General features: G+C 46.0%; 1 protein-coding gene and 1 long non-coding RNA gene across 2 annotated transcripts; both read right to left on the bottom strand.

The window, feature by feature from the left end:
- Positions 1-262: 262 nt before the first annotated feature.
- LOC124707631 lies at positions 263-1,579 on the bottom strand. The gene is made up of 3 exons (XR_007004943.1): positions 1,560-1,579; positions 1,392-1,475; positions 263-707 (listed from the first exon to the last, which is right to left on the bottom strand). It is a non-coding gene; the product is annotated as an uncharacterized LOC124707631 (long non-coding RNA).
- Positions 1,471-4,160, bottom strand: LOC124648676 (E3 ubiquitin-protein ligase UPL4-like). The gene is made up of 8 exons (XM_047188394.1): positions 4,065-4,160; positions 2,794-3,971; positions 2,474-2,704; positions 2,287-2,391; positions 1,933-2,013; positions 1,781-1,849; positions 1,560-1,689; positions 1,471-1,475 (listed from the first exon to the last, which is right to left on the bottom strand). The coding sequence occupies exons 1-8, from the start codon at positions 4,144-4,146 to the stop codon at positions 1,471-1,473; spliced, it is 1,881 nt and encodes a 626-aa protein (XP_047044350.1). The 5' UTR covers positions 4,147-4,160.
- Between the last annotated feature and the right edge of the window lie 13,281 nt (positions 4,161-17,441).

Below are 17,441 nucleotides of genomic sequence, written 5' to 3'. Positions count from 1 at the left end.
ACAAGCAAGATTGTTGTCATACTCCATCCATCCACAAACGAGTGTACTTCCAGCTTTCTTAGAGATTCAACTTTAACCAACTTTAACCAAGTTTACATAAACATGTAATAATGTTTCTTACCCAGAGAGTAATTTATTATGAATCTAATGATACTAATTTGGAGGCATGTTGCTGTCTTTTAATAACCAGTCAAACTAGTACTTTCCAAGAAGCACACTCGTTTGTGACGGAAGGGAGTACTTCCCCAAATATTAGGGGTCATGTGCTAAGAACACCAGCTCAGAACGATATATATAGGTAGATAGCAATAGCACTTGCGGCCACGTATATGTACAGCAAAATATGACCACATAAATAGCAGCGAGGTAAGTTGATTGCGGTCGCCATGTGCGAGACCACTTGGGAGCACACACGCCTAAAGGCTTCTACCTGTTCTACCACTATGTACAAGCAAGGATAGATAGGACGGGCGGGGCGTCCTCTGTTTTCTTCCCCTCCTAACATCAGCTCCGCCGAAACGCACCATAAGTTAAGCAGCGAGCCTCCCACTTCTACGCTATGTTTTCCCCCTACGTGATAATACTTACAAAGCACGCACAAACTTCTACTGCGTGTGGCGCGCGTTGCTACTGGTTTCCAATCAAGATAGGTGGAAGGATCCCTGGCCTTCCGTAATTGCGTACAGTAGTTTCTCCCTCATCCTTTCCTGAAGGTCAAGGACACAAAGGCTTGGTGTTAGTGCAAATAACCAGCATTCATCTCAGGAAATACAAACATGCAGTAACAGGAACTAATCACTGCAAAATCATCATGCCCAGAATAGTGTGTTCAGAATGCCAATTGCCATCAATGTGCCTTGCTTAAGCAATTAGTGGTGCATACTTCATATTTGATAGTGTCATTTATCTTAATTGCTGCATCAGTCCACAAATATAATCTTAACTCCTCCCTCCGGTCCATAATAAGAATTGTACTAAATCCCCGACACTTATTATGGATAGGAGGGAGTATAAGAAATGGTAGGTGGAGTATAAGTACATTAATCTACCAGAGTTTGGATAGCAGAAATCATCGCTGCAGAATCATCATGGCCGAAATAATCTCTAGAAAATAATACATACTGAAGTGTAGCCATGATTGCAGAGCTGCTGGAGGTGTATCCATGATAAAAATTTATGTGATCAAATTTTATGTTCATAATGTCAGTTACTACCAACTTCGTCATGCCTGACTTAAGCAATTAGTGGTTCATACTTCATATATTCGATAATACTGTCATTTACCTCAAGTGTTACATCAGTCTAATAAATCAATTCTCAACTACAAAAAATGATAGGCAGAATAGAAGAAATTAATATAGCTCAGAAAGGTAAGCTAGCTAAGTTCAGACCTTCGAACAGTAGGCAGGTAACTTGAGATAGTTAGCGCAAGTCATCACACTCGGCAGGTCATCCTCAGCATCGTTGTTGCTATGCTGTAGATTGTATAACACAATGTTAGCAGATATAGTAACGATGAACTGATAGACAAGAGAGGTAGCTTTACATGGAAAACGGACCTTCCGAACAAGCTGTCAAATTAGGATTCAGTGCAGCTAAACCACCTGGAGGGAGTCGAGGTGAACCCGTTATAAATTGCAAGAAAGCTCTGCGCTCATGGCATCCGAACTCTTGTATGATCTCTAACAACTGCACGGTATTGAGGTATCTTGTTATGGTACTCAGATAATATTTTTTTCTCGTAGAATCGAACTTCAGTATGTATCTAGTACAGACTTACATTGATGACTGCAGGGCTGCTGGAGGTGTAGCCATGATCAAATTTTATGTGATCAACAAGTTTCACAAACTGTTCAAAAGCAAGGCATCAATAAGGAAAATGGTATGGTAAGAAAAAAAATCAACAAAATCCAACAAAAGACAGTCACATACATCCCAATTGTCTTGTTCTCCACAGAGTAATCTCTCCAGCTCATCCTCTGAGAATACCTGAAGTGTGCTTAGTGGAAATACCTGCAATACCCAACAAAATCATTTTTCAATGCGTGAACAGTAACAAGCACATGCATACATGCCGAGGAGAGTGAAAAATCTAAACTGAGAATGAACATCAAGCTCATGTCACCCTATATGCCTCAGTTAAGGCTCACGAGTTACAAATCAAAGAACGGAAAGCACACTAACACCTAAATACATCCTAACCGACAAAGGAGAAAACTGAACAGAGGGTAATTGAAAAGATGTCATTAGTTACAGAAATGAGAGCAGCAGCATTAGACAGCATACCTGACTAAATCCTGACTTGAAAGCTTCCAGTTGTCTTGAGATTCCATTTTTAACTGTTGCCTCGACAACAAAAGAAACATATTCTTCCAAATTCTCAGCGGTTACCTGAAAAAAGCGCAAAGAATTAAGGGAATACTTTAATCTGCTGAGAAGCTGGACACGGAAACTGCATGGTCATATCACTTACATTATCTGAGCTACTCTCCAGAGAAAGCACATACTCTGGATACCCAGGGACAGTGAAGTCAATAGCAAGATCCTCAATTGTACAACCTCGATAAGAGAAATCAGATGGGCTCTGGCATTCCTTTGTCGAACATGATTCTAAGTATTTCCTTTGACAAGTAAGTGCTTTAAACTCCATAAGGGTCGTTGCCAGTTCAGGATCAAATGAATTGATATCATATATATTAAGCTCCTAACAAAGAAAACCTTATTAGGTTAACTAGCAAAAGTAGAAAGCATAACAAACATGATATATATTTCAACAATGAAATATCAAATTACCTGTCCTAGGATAAGCTTGTAAAATGCTTTGGAGAATGGAATGTCAAGAATTCTGCCATCTTTAATTGCCTTTGCGAGAACCAAACCAAGGAGGTGAAATCTATTTTTTACTTCCGAAGGAAGTTCTACAGAAGCAGACCAGGGTCGAGGAAATAGTCCATTAGGCGCGACCACAGTTCGGGGACCAATGTGAGTTTTGTCGGTGCGAGCTTCACAAGGAAGCTCCCCCCTCCACATGCCTAACCCAGACTTCTGAAACTCATGACTTATCAATGTATAGAATTCCATTGTAGGACCCAAACCTGTGCCTACTTCTTCTTCATATTCTACTTCAAGCAGTGCATTACTCCGAGCATAGGAACGCATCACTTTTGCTGCTGAAACCAGTATATCGTTGCGATCAACTTTGAACTTTTTCCGTGAAAAGGACGGGCTTCTTTCCGTTGCTATATTGTTTCCACTTGTATCCCTCATGTGCCCATGTTGTATTGATGAAGAACCAAATGCTGTCAGCTGGAAATACTTCCATCGTGCCTCAAAAGAAAATAAGAAAGGGCATGTGGACATCAGTTCAGCGCACCATAAAGGCAGACAGCGAGACCTTGAAACCAAGGGATCATGCATCTGTTGCTCCAGTTTATCTGTCAATTTTGCACTAACAAACTCCTGCAGTGGAACTGAAGAAACAGAAGGCTTCAGATCATCAAGGTTAGTTATCCTTCCTTGAGCAAAAGCATGGTTTCTCTCATTAGACACGAGGTGAAATGAGAATCGGTTTAATCCTTCTAAGACTTTTAGCATAAACAATATGTCATATGATGGACTTGACCTATCAATTTTGCATGAAATCTTGCCAAGCAACAAGCTGCTGAAGGAAGGGAGTGCCTGCCACATCAACCCTGTTTTACTGTCATTTGTTGATATTGGTGCATTAGACGAATCAGGACAATCATCTTTTTCTGGATTTGTCGCAGCCATTCGAAATGTTACATCATGCACACTGTGCCAAAACTGGGTGTCCAAAATTACATCAGCTCCCACGTTGATCTGATCTTGCAGGATTGATTGATAAAGAGTAACAGATCGGTCAAGCTCTTTTCCTTTCAGGCTAAATGCCAGTTTTGGTTGCACAGCGCGATCAGTCCCGATCACCTTGTTTCTTTCTGGTTGACCCCCAGCTGCACATTCATTATGGTATTGAGGTTACTAGAAGAGACAAATCAGAGAATATCAGCTAGTAATAAAGTCAAATCTATACTGCATGTACTCACCAGAGGATGAGGACACTTTCTTTGCGCAAGGTTCTACAGGAGAATTTTGATTTTCCCTGGTGATACCCTGAAAAGGAGCCATTTCAGTCCTAGGACACAAAAACCTGGAAGTGTGAACCGGGATATGCTGTGGGTTTAGAATGAATTTTTTTCTAGTATCAACGGATATATATGAAGTAATTCTCAGATGTTCAAAACCTCTAGGGCAGTAAGGTTTTCCGTATCGTGGCTCTCGGTACTGGGGGTTTCGCGACGAATGCTTTAAGTAGGCGGAAGGGCAGGTCAGGGGGCGTCACGAGGGACCCACACGCTAGGGCCGCGCGGGCCCAAGCCTGGCCGCGCCGCCCTAGTGTGGCGTCGCCTCGTGGCCCCACTTCGTATCTCCCTCGGTCTTCTGGAAGCTTCGTGGAAAAATAGGATCCTGGTCGTTGATTTCGTCCAATTCCGAGAATATTTCCTTACTAGGATTTCTGAAACCAAAAACAGCAGAAAACAACAACTGGCTCTTCGGCATCTCGTCAATAGGTTAGTGCCGGAAAATGCATAATAATGACATATAATGTGTATAAAACATGTGAGTATCATCATAAAAGTAGCATGGAACATAAGAAATTATAGATACGTTTGAGACGTATCAGTACACATATTCTACGTTAGTATATACACGTTACACGTTGATGCCAATGAATATATACAATTTCAAACAAGTTTGAAATTTTAAACAAGAAAAATTCAAGAGGAATATATATAATATTCAATCTCGCGTGACCATATACAACTTCAAACTAGTTTTCATATACAATTTACGGCATTAGAAGTTCTTCGTTCTTTGTCCATTAGGATGGAGGACGTCCCTCATCAAAAATCCTGCTAATTCCTCTTGAATTGGTCGGAAGCGGGCTTCAGATTAAGCTTCTTCCGCAAGTCATTCCTCCGCAAGTTGATATCCTTAGGCCTCCGCTCAAAGGTGAGTCCCCGGATGAACTCACAAACATAGTATCCACATAGATTGGTCCCCGGTGGCTGAGTTGGAACATTAGCTAACCTTCAAAATGTTAACTGATCTTTGAATTCACCGGTTATTTTATCTTTGAACCGTTTCCAAACTCTGCAGGGCAAAGAAATTAAATGAACAAGGGAGTTATTAGTTACTTGATATTAGGAAATGAACGAAAGAGGCCGATATAGTGCGCAAATGATTGAAAATAATTAATTTTGCAGCATCAATCTTATGTCGGACCAATATTTTGGGTCCATATTCAGAGAGTCCATGACTTCAACTCTGGAGTTGTCAAATTGAATTATTAGCAGAATCTAGTGGAACCTACGGACACGTTACATGCACAGTCATGCATAACTCATCGACTAGACATAACATGGAGTAAACAAAAGAGAATGTGCACAAACTTCTACTGCGTGTAGCTAGCGTTGCTACTGGTTTCCAATCAAGATAGGTGGAAGGATCCCTGGACTTCCGTAATTGCGTACAGCAGCTTCTCCCTCATCCTTTCCTGAAGGTCAAGGACACAAAGGCTTGGTGTTAGTGCAAATAACCAGTATTCATCTCAGGAAATACAAACATGCAGTAGCAGGAACTAATCACTGCAAAATCATCATGCCCACAATAGTGTGTTCAGAATGCCAGTTGCCATCAATGTGCCTTGCTTAAGCAATTAGTGGTGCATACTTCATACTCCCTCCGTTCTGATTTAGTCTACATTCTAGAAAAAAGAGACAAAATAGTATTGCATTTATTAGTACTACTTGGATATGTGAGCAACCAATCAAATGTACATTGAAAATAACAACAACCAATAAAGAGAGCAAGACCACTTCGTTTTCAGTGTTATTGTTGACTAAAAGCTAGAATGTAGAGTATTTCAGAACAAATTTTGGAGCTAGAATGTAGACTATTTCAGAAACGGAGGGAGTATTTCATAGTGTCATCAATCTTAATTGCTGCATCAGTCCACAAATATAATCTTAACTCCTCCCACCGGTCCATAATAAGAACTGTACTAAATCCCCGACACTTATTATGGATAGGAGGGAGTATAAGAAATGGTAGGTGGAGTATATGTACATTAATCTAGCAGAGTTTGGATAGCAGAAATCATCGCCGCAGTAATCATCATGGCCGAAATAATCTCTACAAAATAATACATACTGAAGTGTAGCCATGATAAAAATTTATGTGATCAAATTTTATGTTCGGAATGTCAGCATTACCAACTTCGTCATGCCCGACTTAAGAAATTAGTGGTTCATACTTCATATATTCGATAATACCTGTCATTTACCTCAAGTGTTACATCAGTCTAATAAATCAATTCTCAACTACAAAAAGTGATAGGCAGAATAGAAGAAATTAATATAGCTCGTAAAGTAAGCTAGCTAAGTTCAGACCTTCGAACAGTAGGCAGTGTAACTTGAGATAGTTAGCGCAAGTCATCACACTCGGCAGGTCATCCTCAGCATCGTTGTTGCTATGCTCGTAGATTGTATAACACAATGTTAGCAGATATAGTAACGATGAACTGATAGACAAGAGAGGTAGCTTTACATGGAAAACAGACCTTCCGGACAACCGTCAAATTAGGATTCGAGTGCAGCTAAACCACCCGGAGGGAGTCGAGGTGAACCCGTTATAAATTGCAAGAAAGCTCGCGCTCATGGCATCCAAACTCTTGTATGATCTCTAACAACCGCACGGTATTGAGGTATCTTGTTATGGTACTCGATAATTTTTTTTCTCGTAGAATCGAACTTCAAGTATGTATCTAGTACAGACTTACATTGATGACTCGCAGGGCTGCTCGGAGGTGTAGCCATGATCAAATTTTATGTGATCAACAAGTTTCACAAACTCGTTCAAAAGCGAGGGCATCAATAAGGAAAATGGTATGGTAAGAAAAAAATCAACAAAATCCAACAAAAGACAAGTCACATACATCCCAATTGTCTTGTTCTCCACAGAGTAATCTCTCCAGACTCATCCTCCGAGAATACCTGAAGTGTGCTTAGTGGAAATACCTGCAATACCCAACAAAATCATTTTTCAATGCGTGAACAGTAACAAGCACATACATACCAGAGGAGAGTGAAAAATCTAAAATGAGAAATGAACATCAACCTCATGTCACCCTATATGCCTCAGTTAAGGCTCACGAGTTACAAATCAAAGAACGGAAAGCACACTAACACCTAAATACATCCTAACCGACAAAGGAGAAAACTGAACAGAGGGTAATTGAAAAGCTGTCATTAGTTACAGAAATGAGAGCAAAGAAGCATTAGACAAAGACACCCGACTAAATCCTGACTTAAAAGCTTCCAGCTTGTCTTGAGATTCCATTTTTAATCTGTTGCCTCGACAACAAAAGAAACATATTCTTCCAAATTCTCAGCGGTTACCTAGAAAAAGCGCAAAGAATTAAGGGAATACTTTAATCACTGACAAGCTGGACACGGAAAGTGCATGGTCATATCACTTACATTATCTGAGCTACTCTCCGTAGAAAGCACATACTCTGGATACCCAGGGACAAGTGAAGTCAATAGCAAGATCCTCAATTGTACAACCTCGATAAGACAAATCAGATGGGCTCGGCATTCCTTTGTCGAACATGATTCTAAGTATTTCCTTTGACAAGTAAGTGCTTTAAACTCCATAAGGGTCGTTGCCAGTTCAGGATCAAATGAATTGATATCATATATATTAAGCTCCTAACAAAGAAAACCTTTTTAGCACGAAAAAAAAAGTAGTTTGATAGCTAGCGTCGCCGTCGCCAAGCGTCCAAAGTCTTAAGTCGCGAATATTCACGCGAGCGCACGCGCTATGCAGTGTGTGGTCCAACCCTATGTGTGCATCTACCATTTTACATGTCACCAAGAGCACTCCTTATAAGTTGCTCCAAACCCTCTTCCCTTAGCAATGTGGGACTAAAGTTTGGTCATAGGCATACAATCCTCTGAATTCTTATGTTGGGCTTCAGTTCCCTCCATATATACTGGTCCGGCCCATCTTTTCTGAAGAAATCAATCATCCATGCATCCGCTGTTCATCTTGTGCATGTGCCTTGTCTGCTAGTGTTACCTCTTGGCACAAGTGTTGATTTCTTTTTGTTTCCATGCATGTGAGGCGTTCATGCATGGTTTTTTGTCTCTTCGCAGACGGCTGCACTTATGGCACGTGTTCGTGGCTTTAACCTCACATCCGGTACTATTTTTGTTAGTTTATTTTGGTTAGGCACCACTAAACCGCGTCGTACGCAGATGAATACTTGAACTCAAATTGGCTCCTGCTAGGTGAGGACTTTCTAGGCTAGCTAATATACAAAAGTAGTTTTTTTTTTCTGCCAACCAAAAGGAAAACATTTCACTGCCACGCATCTGGTAAGTGTAGCAAGCCCAAATCCCTCATCTTGGTTTGGATTTTACTCCGCAACTCGGGCACTCGCCGGCTCTTGCCGATATATACGAAAGTGCTCAAAACAACCATGCATGCTATATAGTGGTGGATGTGTGTTAAAAAAAGCAGTGGTGGATGTGACGTCCTCCGTGCCATATCTAGTAAAGTAGTACATGATGGTTTTTGATTATGTCTTCCTCCACTTCTCTATCATATCTTCATAATAGATTATCAGGATGAGCAAACTTCAAAATATATCTACATGCCATGCATGAAATTTAACGCTTTTGTTCAAACAATTTAACCTTTTCCCGCTTTTGTGCATGGTGTAGTTTCGATAGGCTGGCTAGCAAAATATTTTTTTCTTTGAAGTTTGAACTGGTGGTCATAGGGGTCCTTTGCTTCGTCGGGAAACCGACGGACGACTCGATTCGGTCAAGTCGATCAGGCCCCCACGATCACGCAACAACACTCAGTTGATTAATCAGCTCCAAAAGCATACTAGCTAACTCGATATCTTCTTTTTATTAGCTCACCAACAAAACCACTGAGCTAACCTAGCAGTTAAGCTAATTAATCAAGTAACTAAAGGTAAATTTAGAAATTTAAATTTTTGGCATAACCCCTGTATTTCCTGGACATTCATGCCACAGATCTAATAGCCAATGAATGGACAATAAAAAGTGTGTGCAAAACCCAGCCACAGATCGATCAATAGCTAGTGTGATCACAAGAACGACATGCAAGCTTTAAAGAATTAAAACGATGCAACTCCCAGGAGCAGCATCACAACTACTACACTGCTATATATTACAACAACAGCTCCTCATCAGCTCGAGTGCTCGACCTTGACTTACTCACAGCAGCAAATACGATCGACGCTGCCACAATCCATCCGGCTACTACTCCCTACTAACGGCCGATGAACATCACAGCAGGAGGATCCGAACCGTTCCCGCCGCGACCAGCACAGCAGCCGCGCCGCCATAGCGAGCCGGCAAATGGAGCTGTACCATGTCATCATCCTTTGCCGCATCCACCTGCATGCACGCGCTCCACGGCTGGCTGGCAGCACACACACCTGCACCGCCACAACACGGCGATCAATCAATAGATCAATAGCTAGTCTGACCTCAAATGTTTCGACAAGGTACTAAGTAACCCAAGTCGACAATAGGCAAGAACCCGCCAACATTCATCCAAGGGCAACGATTGAGCATGACTTCACATTACAGATTAGGCAACGCTCGCAAGATATACACGGTGAATGATAAACCACACTAGAGGATTATTTTGATTTGTTATGTTTTCTATGAGTGATGAGTTGGTCATGAGAATGAATGGAGTATGAAATGCAACAGACAAGCTGGCAGCAATTCCATGCTCCTAGTGAAACACCATATGATATATGCAAGACCCATATCGGCCCCGAAACGCTACTTTGGGCTGATATGGGGTTTTTGGTCCATTTTTTGGACAGATCAGACACCACATCGGTGGTATGGCCTGGAAAATGGATCCAGACCGCAGCCCAAATTAAAACCGTGAAATGCCCGTGTATATGGCGGTCGGAGAGGCTAATGGGGTCCAAATCCCATCCGCTCCTCCGCCTCCCGGCCTCCCGCCGACGACAAATCCTGCTCCCGCCGCGAGCAAACAGTGACGCGCGTGCATAGATCCAGCCTCCCCTCCTCCCGCCGACGAGCGATGGTGTCGGGGCGCGGCTCCAACGGGCACGGGGGCGGCCAGGTTGGCCGCGGCGGAAGCTCCAACGACCGGGCCGGCGAGAAGATGAACGCGGCGTGGATTCGGGGGTTGTACCGCTTCATCAGGTACGGTGTCGCCCGGCAGCCCGCGTTCTCGAAGCGCTGGTCCGTGGCTTACCGACGCCGCGACTCCTCCTCTTTCGACGGTGCTTCAAGCTCCCGCCAGCCGCCGTCAACGGCAATTGTGGTGAAGATGGAGCCTGAAGACGCGTTGGCGCCCGCGTTCGCGCCCGGTGATTATCTCGACGACGCGGAGCTCGAGCGGCTCCTGCCGAAGCTCGCGAAGAAGTTGGCCTTGCGCCCGGCGACTTCGCCAACAAGCGCCACCTCGACACCGTCATCGGGCTCGTCTCACCGACAAGGCGGAGGAGTGGCCACAGAGGAGCAGGGGAAGATCTTCGCCGACCTCGGCAGCGACGGCGAGTGAGGAGGCCGCCGACGCGCCGCCGCCACGGCACAGGACTCCGGTGAGCATCCCGGAGCCAAATTTTGGTACTAGGTTGACGTGGCGACGAGATTTAGCTCGAATAGTAGCCCAATTCGAGTAGCTTTTAGTTGATCGTAGCCGAATTTAACTTATGTATGTATGAACTGTTGATTGCGATGCAAATCTATCTTCCGCGCCAATTTTTTAAAATATGCAGTTCTGTTTAGCGTATCTTGTCTCTGCGCTCGTTTTTCAAACCCCAAATCTGCTTTGGGGTGCCATGGATAGGTGGTTTTGGGGTTTGGGGTTTGGGGTTTGGGGTATCTGCTAGAGATGCTATATGTTCTCGGACTTGGCATTCATCTTTTTTAGACTTGGGTAGACACAAATTTCAGAACACATGGCATGGGCATGCAGGAAGCAAGCAAGCAGGTTCCGGAAACTAGCTAGGAGAGACACAGGCACTCAAAAGTCGAAATGTAAATCATGTCTCCGTGCTCCTGCACGATTCATTGCTCGGTCGCAAGTCGCAACTCTTTACATACACGACGAAATCCAAGTAAAATAGGATGGGATCTAGATAAGACATTCTAGCGGAGGGACGGCCACAGGATGCGGCAGCCGGCAGGTTGTTGTGGACGCCAACAACAACATCTCGGAAGCCCGATAGGAGCTCCGGTGGTCAGCACCACTGCCACAACCAGAATAGCGATTTGTCCAGCTGCTGCTACTAACGACGGCCTCTCCTTCCCACACCGGAGCAGGAGCTACGAGTGGCTGGCCTTGACCTCCTTCTCCTCCCTCCGAGCAGAGCATATCCTCCTCAACCATCACCATGGCACACACCGCATCGCAGAAGACTACATAAAAATTCATTCGCGTGAACAGTCGTCGAGGAGGAGGAGCTGCAGCAGCAGCGAGAAAGAGGACGACGCATAAGAGGTGGAGGAAGACGAGGGACTGACCGAGGAACTGGAGGTGGGCCGACAGCGTGTAATAAGAAGCCGTCCATGGCTGGGCGAGACCCTCCTTCTGGTCGGGCATGTCCGGGTCATTGTTCCCTTGCGCGTGGTCGCCGGCATCCAGGCGCAGTTGCAGCATCGCAGGATGACGACCTCCTTCTGGACTCTGGTCGGCCGTGCCGGAAAGCACACACGGGCAGCATCTGGGGGAGGTCCGGCCGGCCTTGGTCTCCGTTTCCTTTTCTGCATGGGAAAATAGCTTTGAGGAGGACGAAATCGAGGCCTGGAGGCGAGTAGGGGAGTAGTAGGAGCTTACCGTGGCTGTCGAGGTCGATACGGATGGCGTGGAGGAGGTCCATCCCTGCGCCGGCTTCATCCTCGGGTGCTGCACTGCAGCTGCTTGGACCCCAGGGCCGCCCACGGCTGGTGCACCTGCGGCCGCTCCGGACGGTGGCGGCGTCGAGGGCCGCCCACGGCTGGTGCACCTGCGGCCGCTCCGGACGGTGGCGGCGTCGAGGGCCACCGCCGGGTGGAGATCCTTGACGTTGTTCCGGGCTGCTCGCCTCTAAGGTTTAGTGGCGGCGTCGGGGAACCGAGCGGTACTGGGGTAGGAGGTGACGGGGTGTGGTAGAAGCGGAGGGACGGCGAGGCCAGCCGGCGCGGTGGCGAGGCTGGGACTTGTCTAGGAAAGAAAGGGGATTGGGTAGCGCCGCAGCGGCTGGTGTCGGTCGAGATTCCAGAAGCTAGATGGAGATTAGAGGCTGGCAGACTGGTGTCACCGGCCGTGTCACTAGGTCCCAAAAGTTCCCGCGCGGCCCGATTTGGCGAATATTCGTGAGGTACGGAGTACCATTATACCCTCCCTCCCACGCTACGACCCAGCGGCTCGTCCCAAAATTTTATAAGTTCAGCCGCGGGACTGATACTGAGATATTTTCATACTAGTGTTCACTAGTAAAATCAAATTGATCACGTTCAAGATGGAGGATGCGGTTTGTTCTCCGTGCGGACGACAAAACTATCTTTTTCTAGTAGCGGAGAATTCACATGCTTGAACAAGTTTAGATAAATTTCGTTTTCTTTCCAGCAGCATTGATTCAAATCCAATTAAGCTTTTTTGCCATTTTGTAAGCATGAAATGTTAAGTTGCCCTACATGCATGAAACATCGATCCGCGTGTGTAAGGATGGTCGCAATGCACATGCAATGATGAATACACACCTAAAATATGGATTGTTAAAAGAACATGACATGACACTACAATAAAAAAAAATACATCTAAAGACGCTACTATAAAGGTTTATAGGGGTGTCTTCTTATGCATCGTCTCAAGCGCCGCATCCTGAGCACCTCTAAAATAAAATGAGATGCTATAAAATACGTGTTTATGCTAACAGAGACAAGTTGTAGATGGACAACACACCGTCTCTACCAACAATGTTGAGTCGCCTTATTGTGTCCTTAAATGGAGATGCCTATTGTTATATGAAATTAATTTATTTTATTCTACAAATCTCTTCAATCATCTAGCAGTGGTTCACATCATATGACTGGTTGGTTCACATCCTATGATGAAAATCAGATTTCAATCGGTCCCAAAATAAAGGACATTTAAAAAGTGTGGCACACTATCGAATAATATAATATATTATTTGATTGGAAATGTACTTTAGAATTACCTGAAAGATGCATCTTTAAAAAGATTTGCAAACATGACTGGACCTCTAATTCTTAGAACTCCATGTATAATCTCCTAGTAATGATATGAGGGTAACCCCGCGGGCGAACGATGCGAACCCTAGCCTCCCTGTGCCACCTCCCTTCATCGTACCCTCTTCCCCGCCGCCGCGAGGCGGCGGGACTGTCCTCACACACGCGCGAGGGTTTCTGTGTGGGGCAGAATTGTCTACTGGCGGTGCTCCTCGAGGCTACATGCTCTCGGTTCGATGGCAGCTGCATGGCACCAACGGTCCAGGCAAAGACGGTGGCTGGCGCGGCGTGAGGCCATGTGCGGCGGCGGAGGGCTCCTGTTGGCGGCGCGGCCTAGGTTGGGGCCGGGTGTGTTCCGATCTGGGCCAGGTGAGCTGTGTCTCGGGCCAGTGTAGGCGGGAATATCTCCTGTTACGCAATGCCGCTAGTGCTAGGTCTGTGCTAGGAGGGCCCAAATCCGGCGTCCTTGGTTGATCTGCTCGCACGGCTCCTTTCTTCGTCAGGAGGGTCACTGAGACGTTCATGATGTTGTGCGAAGGCGAGATATTGGATGCCGACAAAGTGGATGGCTTGACCGGCGGCATGGAGGTGTCGGTACGGCACGGCTATGTCCTCGTGCGCCGCGGTGGGGTTGCTTCTCTGCGGCGGTGTGTGGCCTCCGTCGGGGCTGTCTCGCGAGGAGTGAGGTCGCGGCGGCGCCGCTCTTGGCTTTTGGCTAGCACATGGCGGGTCGGGTGGTTGTGATAGGGGTCGGTTTGGCACGGAATTGCAGATGGATGGCAGCAGTGGCTTGGGCGTAGCAGCGCGGTGGCACGACTGATGGGGCTTGATCGGGGCTCGGAAGGCAACCGGGCCTGATTTAGGCCTAATTGGCCGTGCTACTTCGTCCGCACGGCGGGCAACTCATGTGGTGGAGGACGGACCCACTCCCCCAGTTACCGCTTTCACTGATGGTTGCTGGTTATGGTGTCGGTCTACCCGGTCTATTCCACCGGCGTTGTGATGTGTTGGCTAGGCCATGGGATCAAGTTCGGGGCATGTCGGAGCGGCGGCCTCGGAAGGCGAACTACGCGGTTGGCTCTTTGGCGGGCAACGTTGCGGTGGTGGTGGTCTCTCTTCGGTCATGGGGATGGCGTGGAGCGGACAATGGGGGATCCTGGTGTTGGCGGCGTTTGGCATTGGTAGCTCCCAGATCGTGATCGGAAACCTACCTCGGGGGCAGCAGGCGGCTGAGTTCTCGGACGTGGGGTGAGGATGCTTCCAGGCGAAAGCTAAGTGCCTTGGTGCCAACGACGGTGATGCATGCGGGTGTCGTAACCCTCTTGGGGCCGTCGTTGTGGGTATCCTTCCCGCGGTACGACTCTGGGTGAAAATCCTAGACCTCACGGTCTCGACGGCAGCGGCGCAATGCGTTGTTACCCTTTTGGGGGCGTCGTCATGGAGATCCTTCTCGACTCGGTCCGGTTTCAATGTCGTTGCTTTTTTCCGTGTTTTCTTTTGTTTTATCTTTGATCTACTTTGTAAGAGGTTCTCCTCTCCACCTTGTATCGGTTAGACCGTTGCGGCTTTATTTATAAAGCGGGGCGAAAACCTATTTCGAGGAAGTAATGATATGAGATCTAGTATATATAGGTCCCATAGGTTATCAGCTCCCCGGTTCACTTCTTCTCGGGACCTTCTTGCCTATCTATTCTAAGATGCATGAGAAATCTCTGGAAAATAAACCTCACGGACGGACAACTATGCGAGCAAATATTAATAGGTAAACTATTAAAAAATTCCCTGCAATTTAATATGCTTATGATCTCAGAGTGTTCGCCCATATATGTACTATAGTCTCTGAGACGGACAACTACACGGGCAAATATTAATCATGCACATAGACAACTACACGAGAAAATATTAACCATGCTGATAAACAACAACACAAGCAAATATTAATCGGTAAACTATTAAAAATATCGTGTGCAAACAAAAAAAAATGTATCCTAGAGGCACGCAATTAAGTTAGCGTCGGTCATCTACTTGTGTCGTTAGGTCCCAAAACTCCGGTGCGGCCCGAAACAAAACAAATTGGCGAATATTCATGAGGTATCTTTGTTCCTCTCCCTCCCGGGCTACAACCGAGCGACTCGTCCAAAAAAAATTGTAAGTTTGGTGCGTGATTGATCCTGAGGTTTTCCATACTACTGCTCACGGGTAAATCCCGGTTGATCACATTCAAGAGAGATGATGGGGTTCATTTTCCATTTTGAAACGACGAATTCCATTAAGTTTAACAATTAAATGTTAACATTTAACATTACCTTTGAGGTGGGACCACAAGTGAAGAGTTGTTTGCTAAGATTTGTGCATGTCACTGGCAGGTAGCTCATTTGGTGTTCATCTTGCTGGGCAAGGAATGAGTGAGTGAGTGAATGCAGGGTACAAATGTATAGTTTTTGTCTGATGGTCGTAACAGATAACAGTCTACTTGGAGCGGATGGTGCTGCCGTGCTGGGGTGGCCTTTTATGTAATACGGCGACTTTTCGGGTTGTTGTTGTAGTAGCGGCAATTTTCTAGTAGTGGTGGAGTAGTCCTTTTGCTGTATGTAACGGCTTGTCCAGATGGAAAGTTATATTCTTAGCAGTTTGCAGACCTTTATGCATGATGAGGCTCGTGATGGTGGTAGGCGATAGTTACTACCTATCATTTTATGTACCATTTTTGGGGATGCCGTGTTTTCCTGGTCGGTCGTGTCGGAAGTCTCTCACTGTCAAATTTTGACCACATTTGTACAAGGCGCCCCTAGCCACTACCTGCTCGCCAAAGTCATTCTTGTCTCTCATAGACTCACCGTCCCCACCACTATCCTCCATTTTGGCTCACCTACAATCTCGATAGTCACGGCCATTTTTATTTCGCCTTGTCTCCACACCTTCCCCAGCCATCAACACGAGAGGTGGACAAAAACTCACACCGTGTAAACAGGCCAAACTGGCTAGTGGAGTGATAGTTCATTTTTCTCCACAAACTCAATCGGGACAACAAATCTAGTTATAAAACATGTACTAACAGCATTTGCCCACCCATAATCACCACCATCAGCACGTTGCTCCCCATCGATGATCGGTAGAAGTGGATCATCTCTAGTGCCAACATGTCACGCCCAGCCCTCTATGTTTTTATCCCCGCCTCTATCTCTCATAGAATCTTGTTGTTCTTTCTCTTGTCAGCCTAGATGTAGTCGAGTTGTAAGTTTGCAAGGCTAGTTGAGTTCAGTTGGTATATTGTATGGGTGAAAAATGGTGCAAGTACGAGAATGCTTAGTCGTTGATGATGCCGAGCACGTGACGGGGGATGACAGATGTGGTGAGTGATGACCGTAAACAAATAGTTTGTTCTCGGTAGGACCCAACACCGACTAAGAAGCCTCGTGGATCCATGTGCCATGTTGATCAGCCAATCAGATGGGCTTCCGCATTGCGACATCCAGTGGACATAAAGCAACAGCGCTGAGGCAAATAGAAAAGGCACCCAACACCAACATGAGGCTAAAAACAGTCGTTGGATGCTAAGAGAACGGAAGGCGAGATGGCGATGTGTGGGAAGATGCCGCGGATTGATGACATGGCGAGGTTACTGGTCCCCTCCTTGTCTATCCCTCCCGATCTCCCACCCAACACGAACCCCTCCTCTCTTGCTCCGCGTGCCGGCCAGGCCTTCCTCTGTATCCAGGTTCCCCCTGCCTCTTGCCCTTCCTCCCCTCCCCTGGCCCTCCTTCTCTCCTTCCCCAGCGCGCCAAGTCAGCAGATGGAGCCGCCGCCCCGGTGCTCCCCTCCTTGCTGGCTGCATGGCTCCTCTCATCCCTTTTGATCGCTTGAGCACGGCAACAACGAGGGAGACGCGACGGTATTCGCCGACTAGTGCCCCTCCCGGGTCGGCTTGGAGTGCATGTGCGTGTTGGTTTAGGAATTGCCAATTCCTTTGAATTATACCGTTGTAAATGCCTTTTGAACATGAGTCCGATGGTACAATTAATGTTTGTAACAAATAATTACTCACTTGGATCCATATATATTAGTTGTCACCAATATGGATGTATCTAGATATATTATGTA

Source organism: Lolium rigidum, chromosome 4 (genome assembly GCF_022539505.1).
Source record: "Lolium rigidum isolate FL_2022 chromosome 4, APGP_CSIRO_Lrig_0.1, whole genome shotgun sequence".
Classification (NCBI taxonomy): domain Eukaryota; kingdom Viridiplantae; phylum Streptophyta; class Magnoliopsida; order Poales; family Poaceae; genus Lolium; species Lolium rigidum.
Note: the sequence above shows the minus strand (reverse complement) of the source record. Positions and strands in the feature narration are given on the sequence as shown.

Bases quoted from the DNA above. Each gene is read 5' to 3' on its own strand.
- LOC124648676 (XM_047188394.1), bottom strand. From the start codon at position 4,146: ATGGCTCCTTTTCAGGGTATCACCAGGGAAAATCAAAATTCTCCTGTA. The intron at 1,850-1,932 runs GTATGTGACTGT...GCTTTTGAACAG, and splicing joins GAGAACAAGACAATTGGGAT to TTTGTGAAACTTGTTGATCA. The intron at 1,690-1,780 runs GTAAGTCTGTAC...AATACCGTGCAG, and splicing joins GCAGCCCTGCAGTCATCAAT to TTGTTAGAGATCATACAAGA.